Genomic DNA, 24,715 nt, shown 5'->3' on the forward strand with positions numbered 1-24,715 from the left:
GACCCTAAGAGAACAATTAATTTACCTTCATTACCTCACGACATTTGTAATTTCAATATAACTGGTGCAACCCTAAAGATGTGCCCTATTTAATGATATCACAAATGGTGACTCACTTCTCTTGTTTGAAAAGTTATTGTAGAATCCTACTTTTAAAAGAACAAGGTACATATATTTGAAATATCCATTTTCTATACATCGTCAATACTCGCACAATTACTAAGTAACCAAGTCTTGCCAAAAACCCATCTGTTTTGAAAACCGCGCAAGCATTGGGTAGCCAATATCACTAATTCTCTATGAGTTGGCCTCACTTCGCAAAGAAGATCTGTTGATGCAACAAATTGCTAACCACTTGGCCAGTCATTCCATTAAACATATCCTCCAATACTGGTCGCATGTCGAGAAGTATGTTTAAGAAGGGACAACAGCATTATCTGATCTATTTTCAACAGTACTCCTCCTTCAGCCTAAGCAGCACAGCGAGAAGAGTCAAGGTACCATATAAATTAAAAGCTCACCTTGTCAATTACAGAGAAATTTCTCTCAATCACATTGGAAATACAACGTCACTTCGCAAAACCCATTTTGCACCCTTCTTTACCAATTCAGCTTCATGTCGCAAACATGCATCCCCATGCTTGTGTAATAAAGCCATTCCTTTAAATGGATGGATATTTAGTGTTTCACCACCATCATCGGGATAAAAAATAGTTCCACCGCCTTTAAATTCATCATCTCCAGTCAAATAAATAAGTAATGTCCAATGAGTCTTGCCCCTGGACTTCCCCTCTGGAGGAACATCACAAATCACTGAATCATCATAATGAGCACCGAAATGATGTCCTTGAGTGTATCGATATATTCTCAATTGTGGGTTTAGTCCTTTTGCCGATTTGAAAATGTCGACAACTTCATGTTGTTGGGGATCATCATAGGGATTTGAAATGAAAATTTGTTTCATATATTGCCATAATGTATCTGCTGATTTTAGGTCATTTACTAGTGCTCTATCATTGTACCTTGCTGCATAGTCTTTACTTTTGATAAGGGGTGTAGTTTCTAATTTTAATTTGGTCTCAAAGGATTTGATCAAGTCCTGACATAAATCTGGTTTAAAAAAGTTGTTGATGGTGATTATTTGGCCTTGAAGGATTATTTCTGGTTCGGGGATGTAGTAGGAATTGAGTGAATTCGGTAGATCTTTGAATTTTTTTGGAAATTCGAACACATTCAATTTCTTCTTAGACATAGTTAAGGGAAGGTATTTCTTCTGGTTTATTTTTTCATCGCGATGAAATTTGCTACAAAGTAAAATGAGATCCTAGACTACGCTATTTGGTAAGCAATAATTAAAGGTAAATTACGACATCCTTTATCAACTTTTGTACTAGATCGTACCTATAACAGCGACTCTAAGGAAATTAGTAAACTATACACCTCTCTAGGCATCTTGTATTGCACCATACCGGCATAAACCACACAGTTTCTGGCAATCTTTTTCCAATGGTTCAATTCTTCACGTTCATTACTCAATGGTTGAAACTTTCTTGCAAGTATGCCATAATTCAAATTGGAAATACTAGTCATCACCAACACAAGTAAAGATGGTAACACTTTGATCAAGTTTTCATCCAACTTGTTGTTAGTTATCAAGTCACTATAGCTTCGTACTTTGAGTAAATCATCCTGCGCATCTGCTGGAATCAAATCAAGTCTGTTGACTTTGGATATGACCTCACGCCATTGTCTCTTTACAAACAAATCACGTATTTTGGTTATTGAAATTAGCAAATCACAAGTTTGCTTGACTTGAGGGGAAACCTTGCTTATGTAGCTATTTTTGGAAATGTTACACCAAATATGTTCTGATAGTAAAACCAAATTGTTATCAATGGTATCACCACTCAAAATGGACTTGTCCAACTCACTAGTTGCAATGATATCAGCCAATTTATTATTCACAAGCACCACAGTTGCTTCATAGTCACGAGCGAGTTGATAGAGCAAAAGCGCATCAAACACTCTTCCTTCGTCTTCACATTTGATAGCAGTAGCTTTAACGATCTCATGTTGAAATGCAGTTAAATCTTCTAACCCAATCAATTTGCGTTGAGTTTCCAAAACACCAGGCTCTATGAAACCAGTTTCAGGGTATAATTCTCCAATGAGTGCTCCAAATTCCCTTGTTACAAGCAATAGCTCTTTTAATGCATCATGTGAAAGTAGCTCATCAACCAAGGCAATCATCACTAGATACTCGCAAGCAACTTTGGGATCACTTATTTTGAACGTGGTCGTATAAGAGCCAACGATTCTACCAAAGTTGATCTCATATTTATTGTTGGTTACAGTAATGACTTCATTTTTGTTTGAGTTGTAAACGTGGAGAACTCCATAATAAGCTAAACCAATGGCCAAATGCACAGCATCTGCCTCATTGATGAAATCATAACAATATTGTACAGCTAATTCGTACAAACCAGTTAGAATTAACGTCTTTAAATACAAAGGGTTGTTGGATGATGTAAAGTACTTTGCACCCAACAGAAGTACCTTACTTTGAAGATTAGCCAATGAATAGTTTTCAAATATTGACGACTCACTTTCATTTATAATAGACAAGTGGAACCATAACCAATCTTCAACACTTAGATTAACTGCTTGCGGGAGAGATGGATTGCTCAAGTCACATTTACCAATGATTTTGTAGACTGAGTACTTGTATGGATCAAAATTGACACTAGTATCAATATCATTCAAAACATATTGAAATTGTTGACTGAATTCTTGATGAATTCTTTCACTCAAATTTGATGGTAATCTACCCTCATTCACAAATGACTTCATGTACACTGGGAAGTTTCTATCAAACTTATTGAAAAGTTCTCCATTTCGAGTAATAATATCATTTGCATCAGCGTAAAGACCAGCACGAATCAAGTAGTATATTAATGCCCAAATTGGCGTTCCATTTACGAGCAATGTCTTGTTTGCCAAGTCAGGTTCATTTTTGAGAATAACTTGATGGATAAAAAAAGATACTTTGTTGATGTTAGTTCCTGGAAGGAAATTTTGTGGCTTTTCATGTTTCACATAAATGTGTTCAATATAATTCAAAAATTGACCTTCTAAGAATTGTTTACTTTTCAACAGTATTTCATTTTGCAAATCAGGCACAGAGTAATTTGAAAATTTCTTTTCTTGGCTTGTTTTTGCAAATTTCTCCAGGGTAAGATTTTGCAAAATTTTCCAAGCTTCAGCAACTTGTTTTGATTTTGAATCATCCTGTAATTTATTCAATTCGTAGAAATTCAAACACAATGAGAACGGTTCATCAACTAAACGCGATTCATTCAAGGCATAAACAACATTGGCATAATTTTCAAACTTTTCACGCGATATTTGTCTCAAAGAGGTGGCATTGGTGGCTTTTAAAGGAGTGAATATATTAGCAGCAGCTGAATTGGTTTTCCATACAACTGATAGTTTTGCTGCTTCTTCTTTAAACTTGGCGCTGTCTTTTATACCCATTGTCTTTCTCAATTCTTCTCTTCTTGCCTTCCAGTCGATTGATATATTTGCATTGATGTAGTTGTCGAAATCATTTGAAGCTGCAACAAATGATTGTTCAATCGTGTTGAGAATACTTTCTTCTTTTCTCTTTTTGAGGTGATTTTCAACAGTTTCAGCACTTGCTGGCTGGTAGAATGAAGTAGATTTAGGTAATTGAATCTTGTTCAATTCCTCTTCAATATCACCAGTGGCAACACCTCCACCTGCTAAAAGATAATGTGCTTTAGTATTGTTGCCACCAACTTCCGCTTCTTTTCTTAGCTGTTGTGATTTACGTTCCAATTCATCCAAAGTTAAACGTATCGATCCAAGGTTGTTGTAATTGATTTGAGATTTGGGTAAGTTACTAGCAGATTCTAAAAGATCCTTCAAGATTTTGTCACTACTGGAATTGTCTAATGATGCAGTAATGTCAACCTTGGTCGTGTTTAATGAAGCTGGTGGATTGATTGTAGTTTGGGTTGTTGATCCAATGGAGATTTGAGGTTGCGTTTGCTGTTGTTGCGGCTGCTGTTGCTGTTGTTGAGGCTGCTGTTGCTGTTGTTGCGGTTGCGATTGACCAAAGAGCCCTCCACCAAATGTAGATGTACTCAGTTTATTAGCGAACATTGTCAATGGTGTCACAAGACTTGTTTTCCCTGGAAGCAGTTGCTCTCTCAACAAAGTATCATTTAGTAAACAACAAAAAATCCAATTTGATTTAAAAAGACGAAATACAATTGTTAACTATTGATGTATGGATGCAATGTGAAATCTCATCACCAACGTGAAAAATAAAAATTTTCTTACCCAATTAACACCACTTTCTTCTTCTTTCTTTAACTTTGTCCAAAAGTATTCCATCACTATAGACAGTGCATTATACTTGGTGTCTATAAAACATCATTAGATGACGGTTTTTCACCATGCACATCCCATAGGCTTCAGTTTTTGATGTCCTTTTGTGTATTTTGGTGATTATCTGATTCTGTATGAATATTTATATGACCATTGTTTCAATCAATATCAAATGCGATGCGTTGATGGATAGAATAAAACTGTATCTTTTAAGAACCTGTCTGGAATGTTTGAAATGAAAGAGAGGTGTCAGTAGGTGCAAATATTTTGAAACATATACTTTGTAGGCTATTCTTATTAGTTGTCTGTATATTCTACCATTGTAGAAGCTGAGTCGTAGATAGCCCTTGAGGAATTAAGAGATTTCATTTTATCCCACTTCAACTGTTGCGAGAGCGACAACGGCTAGCTTCAGCATTGTAGGTTAGTATGACCCTGTGCGCGAGAGAAACAGCCCTTACAAAACAAAGACAAATTAATTTGTTGATTCTGTAGTTGTCTTGCGTTGGTATCGTTTAGTCCTCGACAAAACTACAAGGCTTCCGGTTAATGAATTTGTCTAGTTGTTAGTCATTTCGTTATATCTGTAACAATTTGAATTCGAAATTATCGAGTTTAGAAATTTGGTTTGCTTTGAATTTTGCAAATTCGATTGCCAATTCCAGAAACAGGCCCTCTGAAAATCCACTCGAGAGCGGAAACAGAGCGTGAAACAGTCATACCAAGGCCAAGTTCTGATAGCACAGCTTTATTCCAGAGCTACAATTTAGGTTGATATTCAAGATATGAGCTGTGCCAAATCTTAGTTGTTATCAACCAAGTTTCGCTCCCCTAAAAGGAGAAACTGAGATAGGTTCATTTTGGCTGAGAAAATTGAGAATACTTCGTAGTATTGTTCGAACGTTCTTCATTGTGTCTTTAGCAATTTTCTAGCTGTCTCGCAAAGTATAGATGGTGATATGAACCAGATTTAATGGGAGCCGCAATGAAACTTATTCTCAGTGTATTTAACTGGCTTGCTTAAGATGAGAACAGATACATTCAAGGACATGATAGAGTGGAAATGCAAAGTTGGATGCAAAACAGATGAATACACAACTTTCACACATTGAAATTGTCATGTCTGACACGGAACTTTAGAGAGAGATAATCAAGAATACATACAAATAAGTACTTAGACCGTTTAATCTTGTGTAATATGAAACCTTTTACAAGAAATGCATTGGTAAGTATTTTGCAATTGATTGAAAAAGATCGTATTGTTATGCATGGTTAATTACACAAAATATGGAAATTTGGGACGTGATACACTACTTTCTTCTTTGTAAATGTTTTCATATTGATACTATGTTTGATTCATGTTGCCATTTGATTGAAATTAATTACACGTAATGCGCCAACAGTAAACGCTCTTTATCCCCCCCTTTGTTGTACCTTTAGCATCCTACTTTGACAACGGGATTGGCTTCTGTTCTTCAAATTTAATGTCGTGTGAGCTAACGCTTATTTATTTTTGTGTTATGTAATATCAACACGCATGTGATATTTTGGCTCTCATTTACGAGATCCTCCGAAATTAAACAAAGGACATCTTTTAATTACATGGTAATACGATGTCAAACATATCAAACAATGAGTTCAAGCCGTTACTATAACAGTTGCACACTTTTCATGGCTTGAAGAATTTTTGTGCAAGATATTTGGTATACTAAGCTGCTAGTCACCAAGTTAGTGGTTTAGATCTGAACGAACTTACAAGTAAAATATCTACGTTGAGCTTACTTAACAAGAAAACTCTGGTTTGAAGTACATTCGTGGACCACATTATTACATACTTCTTGAATAAAAATTCAACTTCTCCATGTTAGGGTAGAGTAGTCCTGCAAAATCATCGATGACGATGCTCTCACTTTTTAAGACTAAATTATAGCTCCAAATACACCTCTGCCTTGGCCAATTGTGAAGTCGATTTGCAGTTTGAAGGATCATGAATACTCACCTTCAACAAGGGGAAATCTACATTTTTGATATGGTGAGAATGCAAGTCTTTATGGAAGTGATCTTGTATTTCAAATTGACTGTTTTGCTATTTGCCATATCTTTGTGTAATTATTGTCAATTTCTTGTTTCTTTTTATTTTTGTCTTGTGCTTAACCGCCCGGAAATTTTTGTTTTTTTTTTTCATTTCGTAAACGAATACATAAAAAGTATATAAGAACAAGTGAAAATTTCTCAACCAACTTTTCAACTCTTTTTATGGGGTACCAAGAACTTCTACTTATTCAGTTCACAACTTAAGAACAGGCTCTTTTATCAGTTTCACTATTTGTATCTCATATTCGCCTATTTTAATCTACTTAGAGTAACTACAAATTAGACGAAACAATGAGTAGCATCAAAACTCATGATAAAGAGTTTATCTCTTCTTTTCCAGAGACTGAGAAAAACCTCGAAGCTGAAGATTCCAAAAGTACTCTTTCCTTTAAAGATGGATTGGCTGTACCCAAGGGTGAGATGAGGAGAAACTTCTCCAACCTAAGTCTTGCTATGATTGGGTTTTCTTTAACTAACAGTTGGTTGGGTATTTCTTCAAGTTTGGTTACTGGTATCCAATCAGGTGGTCCGATTTTGATTGTTTATGGTATTCTAATTGTGGCTTCTGTATCAGTATGTATTGCTGTAACATTGGGTGAAATGGCTAGTGCTATGCCTTCAGCTGGGGGTCAATATGTTTGGGCAAGAGTTTTGGCACCTAAGAGATATGCTAGTTTTTGGGCTTATATAACTGGAAGTATATCTTGGGGTGGATCTATCTTTACATCGGCATCAATGTGTTTGGCATTGGCTTTGGAATTGTTGGGTTTTTGGAATTTGAATCATCCAGATCATGTTACTAAAAAATGGGAAATTTTCATCATTTATAATATTGTGAACTGGTTTTTATTTTTATTCAATGTTTGGCACAGGTTCTTGCCATTAATTGGAAATAGTATATTCACTATTAGTTTGGCTTCATACTCAATTATTTTGATTACTGTGTTGGTTTGCTCAAGAGGTCACTACAATTCACCTCATTTTGTCTTTGTTGAGTTCACCAATGGTACAGGATGGCCATCGAAAGGGATTGCATTCATTGTTGGATTGATTAACCCAGCATGGTCCTTCGCTTGTCTTGATAGTGTCACCCATTTGAGTGAAGAGACTTCCCAGCCAGAGAGAGATATTCCAAAGGCTGTTTTATCCACAGTGGCTATTGGTTTCACTACTGCGTTTACCTATTCCATTGCCATGTTTTTCTGCATACGTAATCTTGAAACAATTATCAACTCCACTACGGGTATGCCCATTCTCGATATTTACTATCAAGCATTGAACAACAAGGTTGGGGCTACTTGCTTGGGATCTTTGGTGTTCCTTACTGCTTCTGGATGTACCATTGCTTGTCAAACATGGCAAGCAAGATTGTGTTGGAGTTTTGCTAGAGACAACGGCATGCCAGGTTCCAAATACTTGTCCATTATTGATCCAAAAACTGGTGGTCCATTATATGCCCATTTGTTCTCCACAGTAATTGTCAGTATTGTCTCAGTATTAGTGTTTTCTGATGCCGCATTACAAGCCACTGCCTTGGCATGTGTTTCATTTTTGATCATTGCTTATGCAATCCCAACGATTTGTTTACTAGTGAGAAGACGTCAAATTCGTCATGGCCCATTTTGGTTGGGTAAAATTGGAGCTTTTTGCAACTGGGTACTTTTGGCGTGGATGGTTTTTGTTTTGGTGTTTTTCTCATTCCCTGCATACTACCCAGTTACAGCTGAAGGTATGAATTATTTCTGTGTGGTATTGGTGGTTTACGTTGCATGTATGCTTATTTATTGGTGGTTCCCTATCAAAAAATATGCTTGCAAATACAATTTTAGAGGTGGTCAACATAACAAAGAGGAAGTGGAATTTCCGCATGTTTGCTTGACTGAATGGTAGAATTAAAAATGCATTTAACTTTTCTATTTATAATAAATAACGTTTATAACTTTTCACTCTAAAAATTCTGTGTGTCCATCCCAAACACTTTCTGTTATGGACCATGTAGCCATGTCTTTTAGATTATCTGGCATCTCCGTGGTGAAAGTGGTGATCAAGAATCCCATGTTGAAGATTGCATTTGAATACAAAACTGCTGAAATTAGGGGAATTTCAAGTATGGCTATGTAGTAGCATAATCCTATACCAAAAATTACTCCTATTCGTGTATTTAACCACTGCTTTCGCTCCAAAGGGGTGAATTGAACTCGGTCAAAGTAAGGAATAAGAAAATCTTCAGCTAAATTCCATGCTCCGTAGAAAGTCGTTAACACACGAATTGTATAATGAACGTCCATCATTTGTAAAATGGTGACTAGCAAGATGGACACAACCGTCCCCAATTTGTCGAGAAAAGTTTGAAACGCAATAAAACCCAAAACTGTCGATGAAATCTTTTCGGGCAAAAAGTTGATCGAGATGAACATGGTAATGTTTAATACGTACACGTTGGTGTATCTCTTTATGAATAATCTAAACTCTCGTGAAAAATTGTATAGATTCTTGTAAGTGGAGAACCAATCTTGTTCATGTTCAACTCTATGCAGCGGTAATTTGGAGTAATTTTCACTATAGCAAGTACTATGTATATCATCTTGGTGACGTAACTGGCACATAAACAATTGCTCTCCATCTTTATCAAAAAAAGAATACAACGCAAGTAGGAAGTAGTTGAAATTGAGGTAATACTTGAAAAAGTATTCAAACAGATCCATAACTCGTGTTGCATTCAAACGAACGAGTCCAATATAGTTTACAACCCCTATTATCAACTTTGTGAAAAATATAGGCCCTTTCAACAACACAAATAATAGAACCGATAGTTTCAAGTACTTTACAAACAAATAGACGTTATTGTAGGTGTAAAAATCTCTATTGAATAGCGATGAATACGCAGTTGAAAGCGTAAGTTGAACACTTCGTAGTACAATCCATATTGAGAAATGCTCAGATCGGTTGGAAAATATAATTGGTGATGCCATCGAAAACGTGGGGGGGGGGGGACCAGTTGTTCTGTAGGTGGAGTTGTAGCGGGGAGGGAAACGTGGTGAGTTATTATTCATGCAAAAGCCTCGATGAGACGCGTTTGGTAGGTTTTGCGTTTAGTGAAGAAGGGTGTATAGTTTCTAGCAAATCATAGCCAAGATTTTTCAAATCTTATGACAGCAATAATAGAATCTAGTTTTTTTTGTCTCACAATCTGGTTGATTCTGTTGCACATGAAGTTGCAAAAAAGTTGTCACGACAAATATAGACAGAAGAGGTTCACACCTCTCCTTGGTTCACTTCAAAGGTATTCTTATTATATTTGCTTCATTACGAAAGGTTCATGAAGCTCGTTGTACAGAAATGTTCTACCGTTGTTTGAACTTTTTGCGATAATTTCATTTTTTTATCGTATCTGGTTTCCGTTTTGAGCTTAATTACCTTGAAGATATCAAAACGCCACATAAAAACAGTTTAGGATGCACAGTATGTATGACGAAAGTGTATGGTATATATTAGAGTTATCTCTGTTCATCCTCTCGTTCGTATTCATTCTGGGGAATTTTATGATCTACATGTTTAAAAGTCGGCTGTAAATTGACTGCTCCACCATCAAACCTACGCAACGTGTGGCATTTAAATACCACTCAATCCCATCGTGAGGGATTTTTGGTTACTTGTGGCTCGCGATTGCCGTTAGGTGTCAAACAGCACCGAGTCAAAACAAAGAAAAAACAAAGGCGGAGTTCTATCTTTTCTCTCACACCGAGTCACAAAACGTGTCTCCGCTACCTGGACTTTTGCTTGACTCCGATAAAAAAAGGGAGCTTTACAATAGAAGTGCCGTAGGGAAATGTTATCTCCACTTTGTTTAAGTTGATATCCCAAAAGGCACAAGGAAATACCTAAAATTTTAAAGTCTATGTTATAAATATACAAGGAGTGTTCACTCACTTGATTTCTTTCTTTTGAATCACTATTCAGCAAAGACTTCAACATGTCTACGTCAAATTTGCAGCCAAATACTCAATTCAACACAAGCAAAGTTCCTTACATCAAAACAAGCTTAATCGAAGTAACCAATCGCTTACCTCACAAACCGCCTTGTCGAGTATTCTTCAAGAATGAAAGTGAACAGCCATCTGGTAGTTTCAAATTGAGAGGTATTGGCTACTTGGTAAAACAATCAATTGATAAAGCAAAAGCCGATGGAGTGTCCCTGAATGATATTCATGTTTTTGCATCGAGTGGTGGAAATGCTGGTTTAGCTGCTGCTTACCTGGCTCAATTCTACAATGTCAAATGCACTGTTGTTATTCCTACTATCGCAAAACCTATTATACAACAAAAATTGAAGGACTATGGTGCTAGAGTCATTTTGTTTGGCAATTCAATTTACGAGGCAGATAATTATTTAAAGACATTGATTGAATCGGCCCCTGAAGGAATTCACCCTATTTATTGCCATCCATTTAACAACCCAGATATATGGACTGGCCATTCGTCATTAGTGGATGAAGTTAATCAACAGCTTGGACCCAATAGAAAACACCTTAAGAGTATGGTATGCTCATTTGGCGGGGGTGGATTATACAATGGAATATACCAAGGTATGAGAAACAATAAATTACAAGGAGACATTTTGTTGATTGAAACAGCGCAGGCGCCAACCCTTAGTGAGTCAATCAAGGCGAAAAGTATCATCACCTTAGAGAATGTCAGTTCATTGGCCACCTCATTAGCTTGCTCCTACACCACCCAACAATCTTTAGATTACTTTCACGACAAGCTGGTTGGAATAGATACTTTCTTAGATGTTATTGACGATCTTGATGCACTTCGAGCATGCGTAGCTTATAAAAGATGCTGTGGCAAAACTGTTGAGCCAGCTTGTGGTGCTGCATTATCCGCTTGCTATGATAGAATAGACTTGCTATATAAGACCCTTTCTCACCTACAAGAGGATGATATCTTGGTGATTGTTGTTTGTGGAGGTTCATGCACTACTGATTCTGATTTGAAACAGTACGAGATGGCAATAAAGAAAGCAGAAACTAAGCTTTAGGAAGCAAAATATTATACATTTCATAACCTTATACTTAATTTTAACATTTAAATTTAGTTTATCTGCTATATGCGTCCTTACGTCGGTATCTCTCTCTATGATGGGGCGACAATTTTTGACTATCGCATTAAATTCTCGCGATAAAAATAACAAATTAGGTCTAAGTTGACCTATCATTCGGGTTATAAATATATACTATAAATTAATTCAAAAACTTTTATCTTTGTGAAATATGGAGAGTTGACCGAGTTGGTTAAGGTGACAGACTTAAGTCGAGGGATTCATTTCCTTTCAAAAGAGTAATCTGTTGGTATGTTTACCGCGCGAGTTCGAATCTCGTACTCTTCATTATCTTTTTTTTCTGTTTTTGAAACTCGTATACCTTCACACTTCTTCCCTTTTTATATAATAGGAACCTGGTAATTGTAACATAAGTTAATAGGCAACATTCGAGTTCTATATTTGAAGTCGGGATCTCGAGGAGTCATTAAAATCTCCTCAAACTTGATGAGAGTTGCATTGTATTTAACATCTCAAAGACAAATTACAATTTCACAAGCTTCTCATTCAGGCTATAATACTGGTTACCAATAAAATTCATTCAACCGGGTCATGAAGTGACGCTAATGAGTTCTGCTGTTGGAGGATATTGTCTACTCTTGGAATAGAACACCGCAGTACAGTGATTCCAACTCCACTATACACAATACTACCCTGGCTTAAGTCGGACAAGTTGCTAAAGAATTCTAAATAATCCATTTGGAATCTTTCTGCATCAATACCGAAAATAAATCCCTGATTGTTACGTATCACTTCCAGACTTGTTCGCGCAAAACAAATTTGGCTGCGAAAGATCTTCTCAGTTCTCACTCGACTCAAGAAAAAAACGATAAGCTTGAAAAATAGTTGCAAATATAGTTATTTACAGAGTTTTTTGGTGTAATCGGTGGTGTAACGACTTTTCTCCTTTGCACGTAAACTTTATGGGGGTCATCATTGAACTAGTCACAATTTGTATTTCAATTTTGATTTACTAATCACTTACACGTGACTTTGTGGATTTTTGTATCGGAAAAAAAAAAGGAGGCAAAAAAAATTCGACGAAAGGTAGTTCTGTAAGATCTGCATCACCATTGAAAGTCACAGTAGCGAACATCATCATATCAACCGTCTGGTTATTATTCACAGCTATTATCAACTGCTGATAACTTTTTAAACCATTTCTTATTATCAATCAGAAGGTGAAAAATCGAGATTGAACGAGATTCGCAGTGAGAAAAAAATAGTCTCATCGACGCAGTATTGATCTAAATTTCACTTGAATTTGAAACTGAAATATATCTACACTCCCTTTAAATATTGTCGAAAACATGATGAAAAGTGATATTCGGAGATGTCGTCGATGCAAGAGAAAGAGATTGGATGATGAGCCTATGGAGGTAAGGCAATACAAAACATGTGCCAAATGTAGGATTATAGAGAGGAACAAAAAGAATCTGCGTAAACCTCTAGCTAAGGAAACTATGCTTTATGGTTTGAAACAATTTAGGGAGCAACAATCTACTGAAAACTACATTGAGGAAGAGGGATTATTAAAAGATGAATTTTTCAAACGATATCATAATAAGCCATTCAATTATGATGCGGAGATTGCCAAGGTATTGAATGATCCTAATTACGAGCCTCCTGTCATTTCTAATCTCACAGATGAAATAATAGAAACATCTGATGTAACGTCGCCAAATGGAACTAGATATCAAATGAGTATTAGACGTGATGAAACTGGTTCTCCAACGAGAACCAGATTGCCTCGTGCAGAAAAGATTAAAAAGCCAAGACAGCCATACAAGAGAAATACTGTACAATATAATCAGGTACTTTCACAAGCCAATGCACATCAAATACCACACCCTGTTGCTAATGTTGTTGACCAGCCTATTGTGGACCTAGTTGATGAGAAGGAAGAACTTATTGGCGAGATATTGGCATTGGGTAACGGCTTCAAAGAGCACACGCCTGTGGATAATGCAAACCCATATAGATTTGCGAATGTTCATTCCAATTTTGAACAATATTTACAACGAATACTTGATTTAAAGTCTGCAAAAAAGAATATAACCAATTTGGTATTATTAAAAGAGTTTAAGGAGTCCTTTCCTAAGGAGATGTCGAGGTACCATGCCGATGCATCTATCGGTGATCGCAATTCAGAAGAGCTCACATTAAATGAGAGACAATCGCGAATGAACCTATTGAGCAACTTGAAAGCTTTGTATGTTGATCCAATTATAGCTTCAACTTCATTGCCATTTGAGCAAAAGTCAAACAACTTACATGACTTCAGTTATCCAAGTGAGTTAAGATGCTACTATCAGTATAAAGACAAACCAGAGGCGGACTCGAGCAAGGATGATCTCGTGAACTCTTCAATCAATCTCACTTATAATAAAAAATACAACATATTGACCATCAAATTCAATTTAGCTGCAATTGACAGGACTAGTGGATATCCGGATGAGCTTAAAGAGGCAGTTGTGGATGCTTTGGAGAAGGTGAGCTCCAGTACCAGTGGTGATTCCCCGGATACGCCGGAGTTTGTATTTAAAGAGTTGAAAAAATGTCTAGAAACATTCGACGAAAAGCTAAGGTCATACATAAACGGCTTGGATTTAGAGAAATTTAACAAAGTGTTTACTGCCATCAATGGCGAACTCACTGCAGAGGATGTTGATGATATGGATGTTGAAGAATTGGAAGATGAACTTGTGGCAAGTGAAGACGAGGTCGACGAAGGTGCCGAAGACGGCGCAGAGGTCGATGAAGAAGATGACGAAGATGAAGAAGATGCAATCGATGATGAAGATACTGATAATGTCAAAAATGGAAACACTAGCCATGAGAGCTATGGTATGGAAGTAACGCATGAATTAAGGGACAATGAGGCTGTGGGTGCAAACCAAAAGAATGGCATTTTTGACAAATCAGGTTCTGAAGTTGCAGCTGAAACTTTGGATCCAGTATTGAATCTGTGAGTGTGTAATAACTTTGTAGTAGTAGTACATTGCATGTTGTAATTTGAAATAGATTTGAATGAAGCATCTATCTGTAATTGTATCAAATGACGCCAAAAGCAAAAAAATTGAAATTCCTTTTTACGAATTTTCCCCTTTCGCGCAACAATGAACTAAAAAATAATACAACGAGAGCTCTTTGATTTATTATTGAAGTTATCTCTTTTGACATTTTAAATTCAGTTATATTTTTAACCCCTACCCTTGGTCATTCTACACTGAGCTATAGAGGGCTTTCAACTGTATAAAAGAATCAACCATGAAGCTTTTTTTGTCTTTCGCTATACTATTGACAAGTTTACTCACCTTTTCACAAGCAATTTCCCTTGATACGAATAATGTCACCTCAGTACGAGAAGGTTGTAATTTGATTGCACAAGGTTTGCTCGACTACTACGAAGGAACTAAATATGGAGGAACTATTGGTGAATTTTCTTCCCCTTATTACTGGTGGGAAGCTGGTGGTGCATGGGGTGGTATGATTGATTACACTTTTTACTTTAACAATGATACTTTAGTTCCCTTGATCAAACAAGCATTGGAATATCAAGTAGGAGACGACGATAACTATATTCCATTAAATCAAAGTACTACTGAAGGTAACGATGATCAAGGGTTTTGGGGTATTGCCGTAATGGGGGCCGCTGAGAGAAATTTCAGTAATCCTGACGACGAAAAGTTAAGTTGGTTGGGATTAGCACAAGCTGTGTTTAACACAATGACGGCTAGATGGGATTCTGATGATTGTAATGGTGGTTTGAGATGGCAAATTTTCCAGTGGAATTCTGGTTATGATTATAAAAATTCTGTTTCTAATGGATGTTTGTTCCACTTGGCAGCAAGATTAGCAAGATACACTCAAAATGACTCGTATGTCGAGTGGGCACAAAAAGTTTGGGATTGGATGTATGGTGTTGGTTTATTGACTGAAGGTGATCATTGGTTTGTTTATGACGGTGTCAAGATTGCCAACAATTGTTCAAACATAACCAAATATCAATGGACGTATAACCAAGGCCTTATGTTGGCAGGTTGCGCATATCTTTACAACTACACAGAGGATCAAAAATGGTATAACTATACGATTCAATTGTTGACTAGTGCACAAGTGTTTTTCAAAAATATGTCTGGAAGTAGTGTCATGTACGAAGCCGCTTGTCAACCATCCAACACATGTAATAATGATCAAAGATCATTCAAAGCATACTTTTCCCGATTCTTGGCGCTTACGGCGCAGTTGGTACCAGAAACTAAGGGTACAATTTACAAATGGTTAGTTGATTCGGCAAATGCTGCAGCCGGTGCATGTTCTGGAGGTTTTGATGGACATACATGTGGTCTTTCGTGGACAAACTGGACTGTTGGTTATGATGGATACTACGGATTGGGAGAACAAATGTCAGCGTTGGAGGTTATACAAAGTGTAATGATTTACCATGATGCTCCTGCACCTTACACCGCAGAGACTGGTGGTTCTTCTAAGTCACAACCAGCAAGTGGTTACGGAACTACCGCAACTAATGCTAAACCATTGAGCTTAGACTCTGGTGATAAGGCTGGTGCAGGTATAATCACAGCAATCATCGGTGCTTCTTTGGTTGGATGTGGTGTGTGGTTGATATTATAGATATTAGACAATTTGTAAAAGAAAATAAAAAATAAAACAGAAAGGACTGGTTTTTTATATTACCATGTGTGTATTGTAGAGCACATCGTATTTGGTTATGGTGTGCCAACAGTGTGAAGAGTAAAGTTGATGTTTTCTTTTAATTGTGCGTTATCAATGACTAGCATATTCCTCTACGTAATTCCCCACCACAACAAAAAAAAAACATTCCTAAGGAGTTAGATAACACAGATCTTAAACTTAGCTTAGCCACACAACAGCATTAGCCATGAGTTCTGACGATCAATTTACTTCGATTCAGTGGGATAGGGAAGATTTGGCAAAGGATCAGGTCGATACAACAACAAAGGTAGATCCAATCACGGAGGAATCCAATTCTCAACCCAACTCCGAGGGCAAGGCGAGTGATACAATTGAATCAAGGATAGCAGGCGATGTTGAAACGGATGATCAAAACGTAGCACCAGAGACTGAAGCCGATAATATTCATGAGTCCAACGGAGATGATCCTAGTGCCTCGTTATTCATTTCTAGTGGCATTGGTGGTCATTCAAATCAAGAATCAAATCAGAAAGGTGACAACCATGAATCTCAACATGAAGCTACTGGAGGTGAACTAGGGGCTGGTAAACAATCTGGAAATGAGGAAGCATCTATTACTGGGTCCAAACCTGTGGATACAACGTTATTTGACAAGTACAAGATTGAAGTTTCTGCCACCCATCCCAGTAGGGATTTAGATGCGTCGTCAAAACCATTTATTTCATACTTGGTCACAACAACTACTGATAACCCCAACATACTCAAACTTATCAAGGAGAAAAAAGTAGATGGTGATGATGAGCAATATCGTACCTTTAGTGTACGTCGGAGATATGGAGACTTTCGTTATTTGTATGAGAGTTTAAGCAATGATTTCCCTACGGTTATGATCCCTCCTTTACCATCAAAACTGAACATAAAGTATTTAACAGGGGACACTTTTAGTCATGAATTTGTACACAAGAGATTGCATTCATTAGATAGATTTTTGCGATTTATTGTCCAGCACCGTGTATTGTCCCAACTGTCCATTTTCCATTTATTTATCAGTGATTCAAGTGATTGGAATACATTCACAACATCTTTGAAACTTAAAGAGTTGAATGTTAATGGGGAACAAGGTGGGTTGGTGAACAAGGTTGTCAATGAAGAGTTAATTACTGAAAAATTGATGAACTTTCTTACATCCTCGAAACACAAGAAGGAAACCAATCGGGATATATTGGAAATCAATGACAAGTTGAAGAAATTGTATGAAAATTTGCTCAAGTTGGATCGCATCTTCACAAAATTGAATAGAAAAAACCGTGATTTAAAAAGCGATTACGAACAGCTTCTGAAACAGATTTTAAAGATTTCAAACTTGCAAAATGATCAACGAGAGGATACAGCTATTACATCCAATTTCAAAATATTTGCTGAAGCACTTGATTTCTTCCTGGAATCATGGGGCCTGTTGTATACATATATGGATGAATCGTTCTTAGTTCTGTTGAAGGATTGTTCAAAATACATTATTGGTCTTACAAACTTGATTGAGTTGCTACATAATAAAAAGATAGATTTGCAAGTGTTGCAGGATTACTTGAACAAGAGTAGAAATGAATTGGGAAATGCAACTGGACACCACCATCAACCAGGTCATCAGACAAGTGGTAATAGTGGTATAGTGAGTAGTACAACTCAGTTGATTAAAGATACAATATCGACTTCAGCTACATCGCATATAGGGTCTAGTGCTACTGACTCAAAAATCCACAAATTACAAGTCAAGGTACAAGAGTTGGAAAATGAAATTGAATTACAAGCTAAGTTGATTAACGAGTTCACTGAAAAGATTATCAACGAAGAGTACCCAAATTGGGAACGGTTTAACAAGTTGGAGTTGAAGAATTCTATGCTTGGGTTGTGCGATAAGCAGATTGATTTTTATAAAGGATTGGTTGATAATTGGAGTGATGTTGAATTGAAACTTTCGAAACGATTAGAAGAGTTGAGTTGAGGAAAGTTAGTTTGATTTAATTTAAGGCGTTACTATTTGAGAGTCTTTTGTGTAGAGTGGAGTCTATTTACAGTAAAGATATGACGGATTTTTTATAACTCTATACTAATCTTTCTTCTTTAATCGATCATCTTGTCCTGCATTTTCATCATCATCATCATCATCATCCTCTTCGCCCAAATCAAATAATGTTGCTCCGTCATCATGACTACTTCTATGATTAGCTTCTTCATAGCCGGGTGGAGGTGCCGTCGACGAAGACGATTGATTAGTTGATTTCTTATTAAATGAAGCTTTTGGCAGCAGTTGATGACCATCATCAATTTCAAAACTATCTCTATCGACATTTCTTCTTGCATTTCTACCAGTATTCAAATCGCCATCATTATCGTCCTCTTCATCATCATCGTGACTCATTAATGACAAATCATCCAATTCAAATTCAGTTCCTCCTGGACCTTGATAATTGGGGTTTTCTGGGTCGAAATTTGGATCATCTTCATCACCACCGGTTGACAACTGCTGTGATACTGCCAACATATAACTAGTTTCAGTTGGACGCCATAACCAAGCAATAATCATAAACACCATGAAAAACACTACACTTGGCCAAAAGTCAAAAATAAAAAATGCACTCTTCCAATGTTGTTCAAACATTTCTGTAGTTGACATAGATAGATATATGAATGAACTTAATGTAAGACCAAGGAATGTTAATACAATTGCGGAAAACACAATTTTGAATAGTTTTTGGTACAATTGAAGTTTGATAATTTGACGTTGTTGATGCAATGATTGAGTTGTTTTTCGAAGTGAAGTTAATATGGTGACATAATAGATTGACAATACAATTGAAATTGGAATTAATGGTAATAAACCCAAGAAATTTCCTGCATCTCCATCTTCGATGCTATCACTATTGACTAAAGCAGTTGAGGAACCACTAATATAATTGAAAATCAAATAGGTTAACGAGGAAGCAAAATTAAACCCAGCAAGTATCTTGCAATAAAGCATAGTTCTCTTGTTTAATTTCAACTTAACCACACCATAACCCAATGCAATACAAAGTAAAAGGAAAAATGAAAACGTAATCTTGACTGAGTTTAAAATCGCCATGAAAATCATGTAAAATATACCAAACCCATTAGATGGATTGGAAACGCGGTTGATATAATCATAATATGACCAAATTACCAATGTATCAAATGTTAAAAATCCCAACATTGCCAACAAGTACCGTTGTAAAGGCAAGATTTGATTTTCTTTTCTTTTTTTAAAGAATTGAAACCCAAATAATGCCAATGCAATAGCATAACACAAGGTCAAGATTCCATATGCCGGTAATTTCGGTATTTCACTAGCATTTAATTGTCCAAATGCGTTTTGGAAATTTATCGTGCCTCTATACTTGATCTTGTCATCCTGTGGAGCGAAAGTTGAAATACAATAATACCCAGTTCGATTTATAGGATAATTGATATTGGCATTACCCAATTGATGTAATTGTGAAGCCAAGATGGTTGAATTGGTGGTATTTGAATTTACGATAAATTGACCAATTTGGTCCTTGGAACATACACCCAAATCATTCACAGCATGTTCGTCACAAATAAATTTATATTGTCCTTCACCAAGATAAACTCCAATGTTCGTAAGATCCCTATACTCGAAAATGATGTAACTTACTTTGATATCATCATATTCGGCATCTTTATGCTTGGAATCATATTTATGATCTTGGTATTGTTTTAAAGATAATCCAATGTGTGGTTTTATTGATCCACCCCAATCCTTTTTCGAATAAACTCCAGCACAAACTTGTGAATGTTGGTTGTTGTCAAATCTGGCAAGATTGGCTAGTGTGAGGGTACAGTATAGAAGTAGTGATAAGAATATCATAGTGTGGGGAACACGATATAGTGTGGAGTGGTTATTTGATGAGCTTGGCTTGCTAAGGTCGGTTAATATGGGTTGATTTAAAGGAAGTTTTTTCAATTGGCAAAAGCTTAAACGCCGAGATTTTTATATGGGAGCAATTTGGTAGCGTATAGTCAAAACAAAACAATATGTAAGCCTCTACCACGCCAGTCAAGATCAAGATCAACCGAAGAGATAGAGTGTAATCTACAACCGTTGCTCTTTCGTATGTAGTATTCGTCAAAGGTTTGTCTCTATATACCAGCCCATACGGTTCCTCCGCTTTGATACACAAGATTACCCAACTGTTCAACTTTATGATCCCAATCAACCAAATGAGTATACAAGTTATAAACTTGTTTTAAATTCAATATTCTTGGTTGTAACCAAGTTATAACCAATATTTCATCGATTTGGTTGATATAACCCTGGATCAACTTCAATGAAAAGCATTTAATAATCAAATGTTCAACATCGTTCAAAGGAGTTCCCGTAAACTCACTGATTTCCTTAAATGTGATACGTTTATTTGTGGTTGACTTTGTCGAAATTAATTCCAATAATGCCATTATAATAATCTTTTGTTTAATAAACACTTGATGCAGTCGTAATTGAGGTGATTTGGTAAATGCAATGGATAACCAATGGTTGAATTGGGATAAATCACCAGCATTTAATGCATGAATTAAGTTGTATAACCAATTATATGGTGAATCTTCAGCGGCAATTTCTTGCAAGATATCATGCAAGATTAACTCACCGAAATTGTAAACTTTATCACCCAATAACGCAGCAATACATAAATCATAGCATAATTTGACTTTTTCTTCTGATGTTAATGAAGGTACTGAAGAAAGAAATAATAATCCATTTGTATAATAAGCATTATAATTGTCATGTAATTTATACTCCAATGATTTAGTCAAGTAATAAGCAGCATTAATCTTTGCACTTAAATCATTATTTAAATTATCAAACTTCAGCTCAATTTTGGCCATTGTTGATTCACTTTGTTCAAATTGTTTCAAGTACAAGTAATAACGACTAATTTGTAAATCAATATAAATTAATGATTCATCATTAAATAAAAGTGTTGTGAACTCGGGATCTTCTGACCCATCTTCATTATCTTTGAAATTGTTTTCCCGTTTGAGATACTTGATGTATTCTTGTTTCAAACTTGTCAATTTATCCAATGTAGTTTCATCATTAAACCCCGAAGCAATTAAGAAATCGACAACTTTGATTAAATTCAACTTCATGGCAAATTGTTGAATAAATTGTGTATAAATCTTGTGTTTCAATTCGGCTGAGATTTGATCTTGGTCAAACTTGTAGTAAAACTCATCCAATTGTTGAGTTAATTGATGCCATAATTTACGTTCATAATAATCTTCCAATTGATAGAACAAGGAGATTAATTCGGAGTTATCTAGTTCCAGTCTTATTGTGGCTAAGACGGTGGAAACGTCGTTTGAATCTATATCCATTGCAGACATTGCAAAGCTGTGTGTATAGGAATATTGGATGTTGGGCGAAGGGTTGGTTGGTTTTTTTGGTTTGGTTGTAAGATTTGAAATTTTTGAAAGGTGCAGTGGCAAAAATCACAGAACAAATTGGAAAAAAGTACACGACGTTATGAAATAGCGTAATTAGGAAATACGTGAGGCTGTTGCTTTGAAGGGATACAGAGGTATATCCAAAGTAGACAATTTCTTTGTAAGAGATACAAGTTAGATGAATCGATATATACAGAGACCTCTGTTTCTTCAACTGTATCAATGCAAAGACTTCAAATCACTATATAATATACTCATCATCATCATCATCATCATCATCATTAACACCGCCACCACCAAGAACGTTTTCACCTAATATTCTACCCACAACTCCATCACTCTCATCACCTTCTTCATTTTCAAGTGAAGTTTTAAAATTTTCCCAAGTTGTTAAATTCTCTTCAAATAACGTTTTACCATTACGTATATAATTTATCATAATGACTAACCATTTATGTTCTAATTTCTTAATAAATTCAATAAATGTTGTCATTAAAGCTTGTGTCAAATTTTGCATATCTTTATTACATAATTCAATTAGCTGATTAATTTTATCCAATTCTTTTTCAAGATGTTGGATTTTGAATTTTATCGATGATGTATGTGACGGTATCATTGTTTGTACCGTTGATGAACTGGTGGGAATAGTGGATGCAGGTGCTGCTGGGGCGACTGTTGTTGTTGTTGTTGTTGTTGTTGCTTTGGTTGTTCCATTTGCTTCCTCCACTGGTAATTGAAAATTAAACTTTTTCGTTTGATTATTACCACCAAATAATCCATACCATGAAGATTTCTTTTGTACTTTCTTCATTGATATATTTTTCAATGCATTGTTTAATGTAGGACTGTTTAACTCCTTTAAATGGTCAAGTGAGTTAATCACAACTGCATCTTCTTCTTCCTGCAGGTGAGCTTTGGTAAAACTTGGTTTCCCAATGGCATTAGCGCCTCCTGTTCTTCCTCCACTTAGACTATTGATATTAATCAATTGTTGGAATTTATTAAACTTTAACTTGTACAAAATCTTAAATTGGATAATCTTGTATTTATAAAACTTTATCAAGTTTAGGGCAGTTTGATTGTATTGAATCAATTGATGTATAGGTTCTTGCCATTGAGGTATTAATTGATTCAAGACAAAATTTTCAAAATTTAAAAAACATTGATCCATTGTTGATCCAAATTTTTCGATTGCTTCAGAGAGGGAGTTATTTGGGATGTCTGTAGTAAAACTAGATTCAGATGGGTTTTGTTGTCTTAAATGATGGGGTTTTTGATGATAAATTTGTAATGAAAAATTATTTAAATTACCACCCAAATCAATCAATACATTGATTAGACTCTTGTAATCTTTAGTTGTTTTGATATCCAATTTATTTAAAAATGATAAACTGGTGATGATTTTATGGAATTTCCCTTCAAATGTGATTAACTCCTCCGGGATGGTAAATTTTAAATCATCTTCAAAATCACCTTTGGTTCCATTCAATTCAAATAATTTAATCAGATCATTTAACTTATCCAAATCATCATTGATTTTTTTTAAATTGGATAAATTATCAGTATTTGAACTTATATCAAACCCATTGACAATTGGCAAAATTGAATACAAGCCATTTTGATCAGCAGGATTTACAGGATTAGCCAATAATAAATTATTTGGTAAATAACTAACTGGTGGTTCGTTTAATGCATTATACCAACATAATTCATAATTTGGATCAAGAAATTTATGTAAAAGTGGACAATTTTTTAATTTGGGGTTAGCATCAAACACTAAATCATCAAGAAATAATTTGAAATATCGTCTTCTCATTTCAATTATATTTGATTCATTATTTAGATTGATGGAGTTTAATAAGTAGCTGAGTATAGAATGCTTTTCTGGGATCGGAGGTATGATCAATGTGGGGAAAAGTTTCAACAAATTATCTCGTAATGATTTGAATTCACTATATCTTCGTTTGACAACAATTTTACTTTGTAGTATGGATGATTGTAGTTGGATAGTGTAGACAATTATTGATGAATTGATTAATCGTTCTGAGTTTATGACATCTATGGTCAAGTCCGATGCTTCAAGTAATTGAGTTATTTGATTTGATAAGCCCAAAGTGCTATTGACTAATTCGGTGGGGTATTCGTCATTATCACTAAGAGCATTAGATATAGGTGATAGTTGTTGACGCAGTGGTTGCTGTGGCAGATGTTTGTGTGGTTGTTTTGGTGTCAGCTGTGGTGAGGATGACGAAGTGGCAACCAGATTATGTTGCTGTTTCTCCTTCTTCAGTGTACGCTTAGCAGAACTAGTAGTATTAACTACACCCTCAGACTCAACCTTTTTTCCATTGGCAACTGACAGTGCGTTTTTTTGTTCAGCGTTGTTGCTTTTGTAGTTGGTATGATTGTTGTTGCCTGATGTCCCACTGTTGTAAGGATTGGTTAGTATAGATGCGTTACCATACAAAGATGGGTTATTATCCTGTTCCAAATCATCAAATAAAGAGTACTCATTAGACATGGTAGTCGTATGCTATATATGTGTATAGTAGACGAGTCGTATAGATGTATAAGAGTGTGATGATTGATTGCGACTGACAGTTATCGTCTTTATTAAAGTGACTTGATTGATTTGACAACTGTGGTCGTGTGTTGTTGTTTGTTGTCATTTATTTTGTCTGTTTTGATAAAATGACAATTTGATTGAATGTCGTATATTACATATTTACGACATTGAGATTACATCTCATTAGCAATAGTGAATATTAGGACAATGTAGACAATGTGGGTTGCCATTTATGTTGTGTTACAAAAGAATGAAGAATACACAGTTTCCATTGTGAGAGCCACCTATTCCCAAAAACTAACAATTGATATAGAAATATCTACAATGAAGTATAATACATAAAGTGGAGTATTTTAAGGATTGTTTGCTTGTTGTTAAGA

The 24,715-nt window shown here is 35.7% G+C and overlaps 11 protein-coding genes and 1 non-coding gene across 12 annotated transcripts; 6 read left to right on the forward strand and 6 right to left on the reverse strand. All coding sequences in view use genetic code 12, as the record gives it.

Moving 5' to 3' along the window:
• Positions 1-550: 550 nt before the first annotated feature.
• On the reverse strand, positions 551-1,252 carry CORT_0A13220 (hypothetical protein; the record flags this gene model as incomplete). Its single annotated transcript, XM_003867095.1, has 1 exon — positions 551-1,252. One exon carries the CDS (start codon positions 1,250-1,252, stop codon positions 551-553), a length of 702 nt encoding a protein of 233 aa, XP_003867143.1.
• Positions 1,253-1,401: 149 nt separating this feature from the next.
• CORT_0A13230 (Nic96 protein) lies at positions 1,402-4,185 on the reverse strand (the record flags this gene model as incomplete). Its single annotated transcript, XM_003867096.1, has 1 exon — positions 1,402-4,185. The coding sequence occupies one exon, from the start codon at positions 4,183-4,185 to the stop codon at positions 1,402-1,404; it is 2,784 nt and encodes a 927-aa protein (XP_003867144.1).
• Positions 4,186-6,798: 2,613 nt separating this feature from the next.
• CORT_0A13240 (Hnm1 choline/ethanolamine transporter) lies at positions 6,799-8,397 on the forward strand (the record flags this gene model as incomplete). The annotated part of the gene is made up of 1 exon (XM_003867097.1): positions 6,799-8,397. The coding sequence occupies one exon, from the start codon at positions 6,799-6,801 to the stop codon at positions 8,395-8,397; it is 1,599 nt and encodes a 532-aa protein (XP_003867145.1).
• Positions 8,398-8,450: 53 nt separating this feature from the next.
• CORT_0A13250 (hypothetical protein) lies at positions 8,451-9,560 on the reverse strand (the record flags this gene model as incomplete). The annotated part of the gene is made up of 1 exon (XM_003867098.1): positions 8,451-9,560. The coding sequence occupies one exon, from the start codon at positions 9,558-9,560 to the stop codon at positions 8,451-8,453; it is 1,110 nt and encodes a 369-aa protein (XP_003867146.1).
• A 920-nt stretch (positions 9,561-10,480) lies between these two features.
• CORT_0A13260 (Cha1 protein) lies at positions 10,481-11,548 on the forward strand (the record flags this gene model as incomplete). Its single annotated transcript, XM_003867099.1, has 1 exon — positions 10,481-11,548. The coding sequence occupies one exon, from the start codon at positions 10,481-10,483 to the stop codon at positions 11,546-11,548; it is 1,068 nt and encodes a 355-aa protein (XP_003867147.1).
• A 234-nt stretch (positions 11,549-11,782) lies between these two features.
• On the forward strand, positions 11,783-11,906 carry CORT_0_Leu(TAA)_12. The gene has a single exon. It is a non-coding gene (tRNA).
• A 1,012-nt stretch (positions 11,907-12,918) lies between these two features.
• On the forward strand, positions 12,919-14,580 carry CORT_0A13270 (hypothetical protein; the record flags this gene model as incomplete). The annotated part of the gene is made up of 1 exon (XM_003867100.1): positions 12,919-14,580. One exon carries the CDS (start codon positions 12,919-12,921, stop codon positions 14,578-14,580), a length of 1,662 nt encoding a protein of 553 aa, XP_003867148.1.
• A 298-nt stretch (positions 14,581-14,878) lies between these two features.
• Positions 14,879-16,246, forward strand: CORT_0A13280 (Dcw1 protein; the record flags this gene model as incomplete). The annotated part of the gene is made up of 1 exon (XM_003867101.1): positions 14,879-16,246. The coding sequence occupies one exon, from the start codon at positions 14,879-14,881 to the stop codon at positions 16,244-16,246; it is 1,368 nt and encodes a 455-aa protein (XP_003867149.1).
• Positions 16,247-16,514: 268 nt separating this feature from the next.
• On the forward strand, positions 16,515-18,290 carry CORT_0A13290 (Snx4 sorting nexin; the record flags this gene model as incomplete). Its single annotated transcript, XM_003867102.1, has 1 exon — positions 16,515-18,290. The coding sequence occupies one exon, from the start codon at positions 16,515-16,517 to the stop codon at positions 18,288-18,290; it is 1,776 nt and encodes a 591-aa protein (XP_003867150.1).
• Positions 18,291-18,395: 105 nt separating this feature from the next.
• Positions 18,396-20,192, reverse strand: CORT_0A13300 (hypothetical protein; the record flags this gene model as incomplete). The annotated part of the gene is made up of 1 exon (XM_003867103.1): positions 18,396-20,192. The coding sequence occupies one exon, from the start codon at positions 20,190-20,192 to the stop codon at positions 18,396-18,398; it is 1,797 nt and encodes a 598-aa protein (XP_003867151.1).
• A 272-nt stretch (positions 20,193-20,464) lies between these two features.
• CORT_0A13310 (Rpn9 protein) lies at positions 20,465-21,709 on the reverse strand (the record flags this gene model as incomplete). Its single annotated transcript, XM_003867104.1, has 1 exon — positions 20,465-21,709. One exon carries the CDS (start codon positions 21,707-21,709, stop codon positions 20,465-20,467), a length of 1,245 nt encoding a protein of 414 aa, XP_003867152.1.
• Positions 21,710-22,010: 301 nt separating this feature from the next.
• On the reverse strand, positions 22,011-24,290 carry CORT_0A13320 (hypothetical protein; the record flags this gene model as incomplete). Its single annotated transcript, XM_003867105.1, has 1 exon — positions 22,011-24,290. The coding sequence occupies one exon, from the start codon at positions 24,288-24,290 to the stop codon at positions 22,011-22,013; it is 2,280 nt and encodes a 759-aa protein (XP_003867153.1).
• Positions 24,291-24,715: the final 425 nt, after the last annotated feature.

Source organism: Candida orthopsilosis (genome assembly GCF_000315875.1).
Source record: "Candida orthopsilosis Co 90-125, chromosome 1 draft sequence".
NCBI lineage: Eukaryota > Fungi > Ascomycota > Pichiomycetes > Serinales > Debaryomycetaceae > Lodderomyces > Lodderomyces orthopsilosis.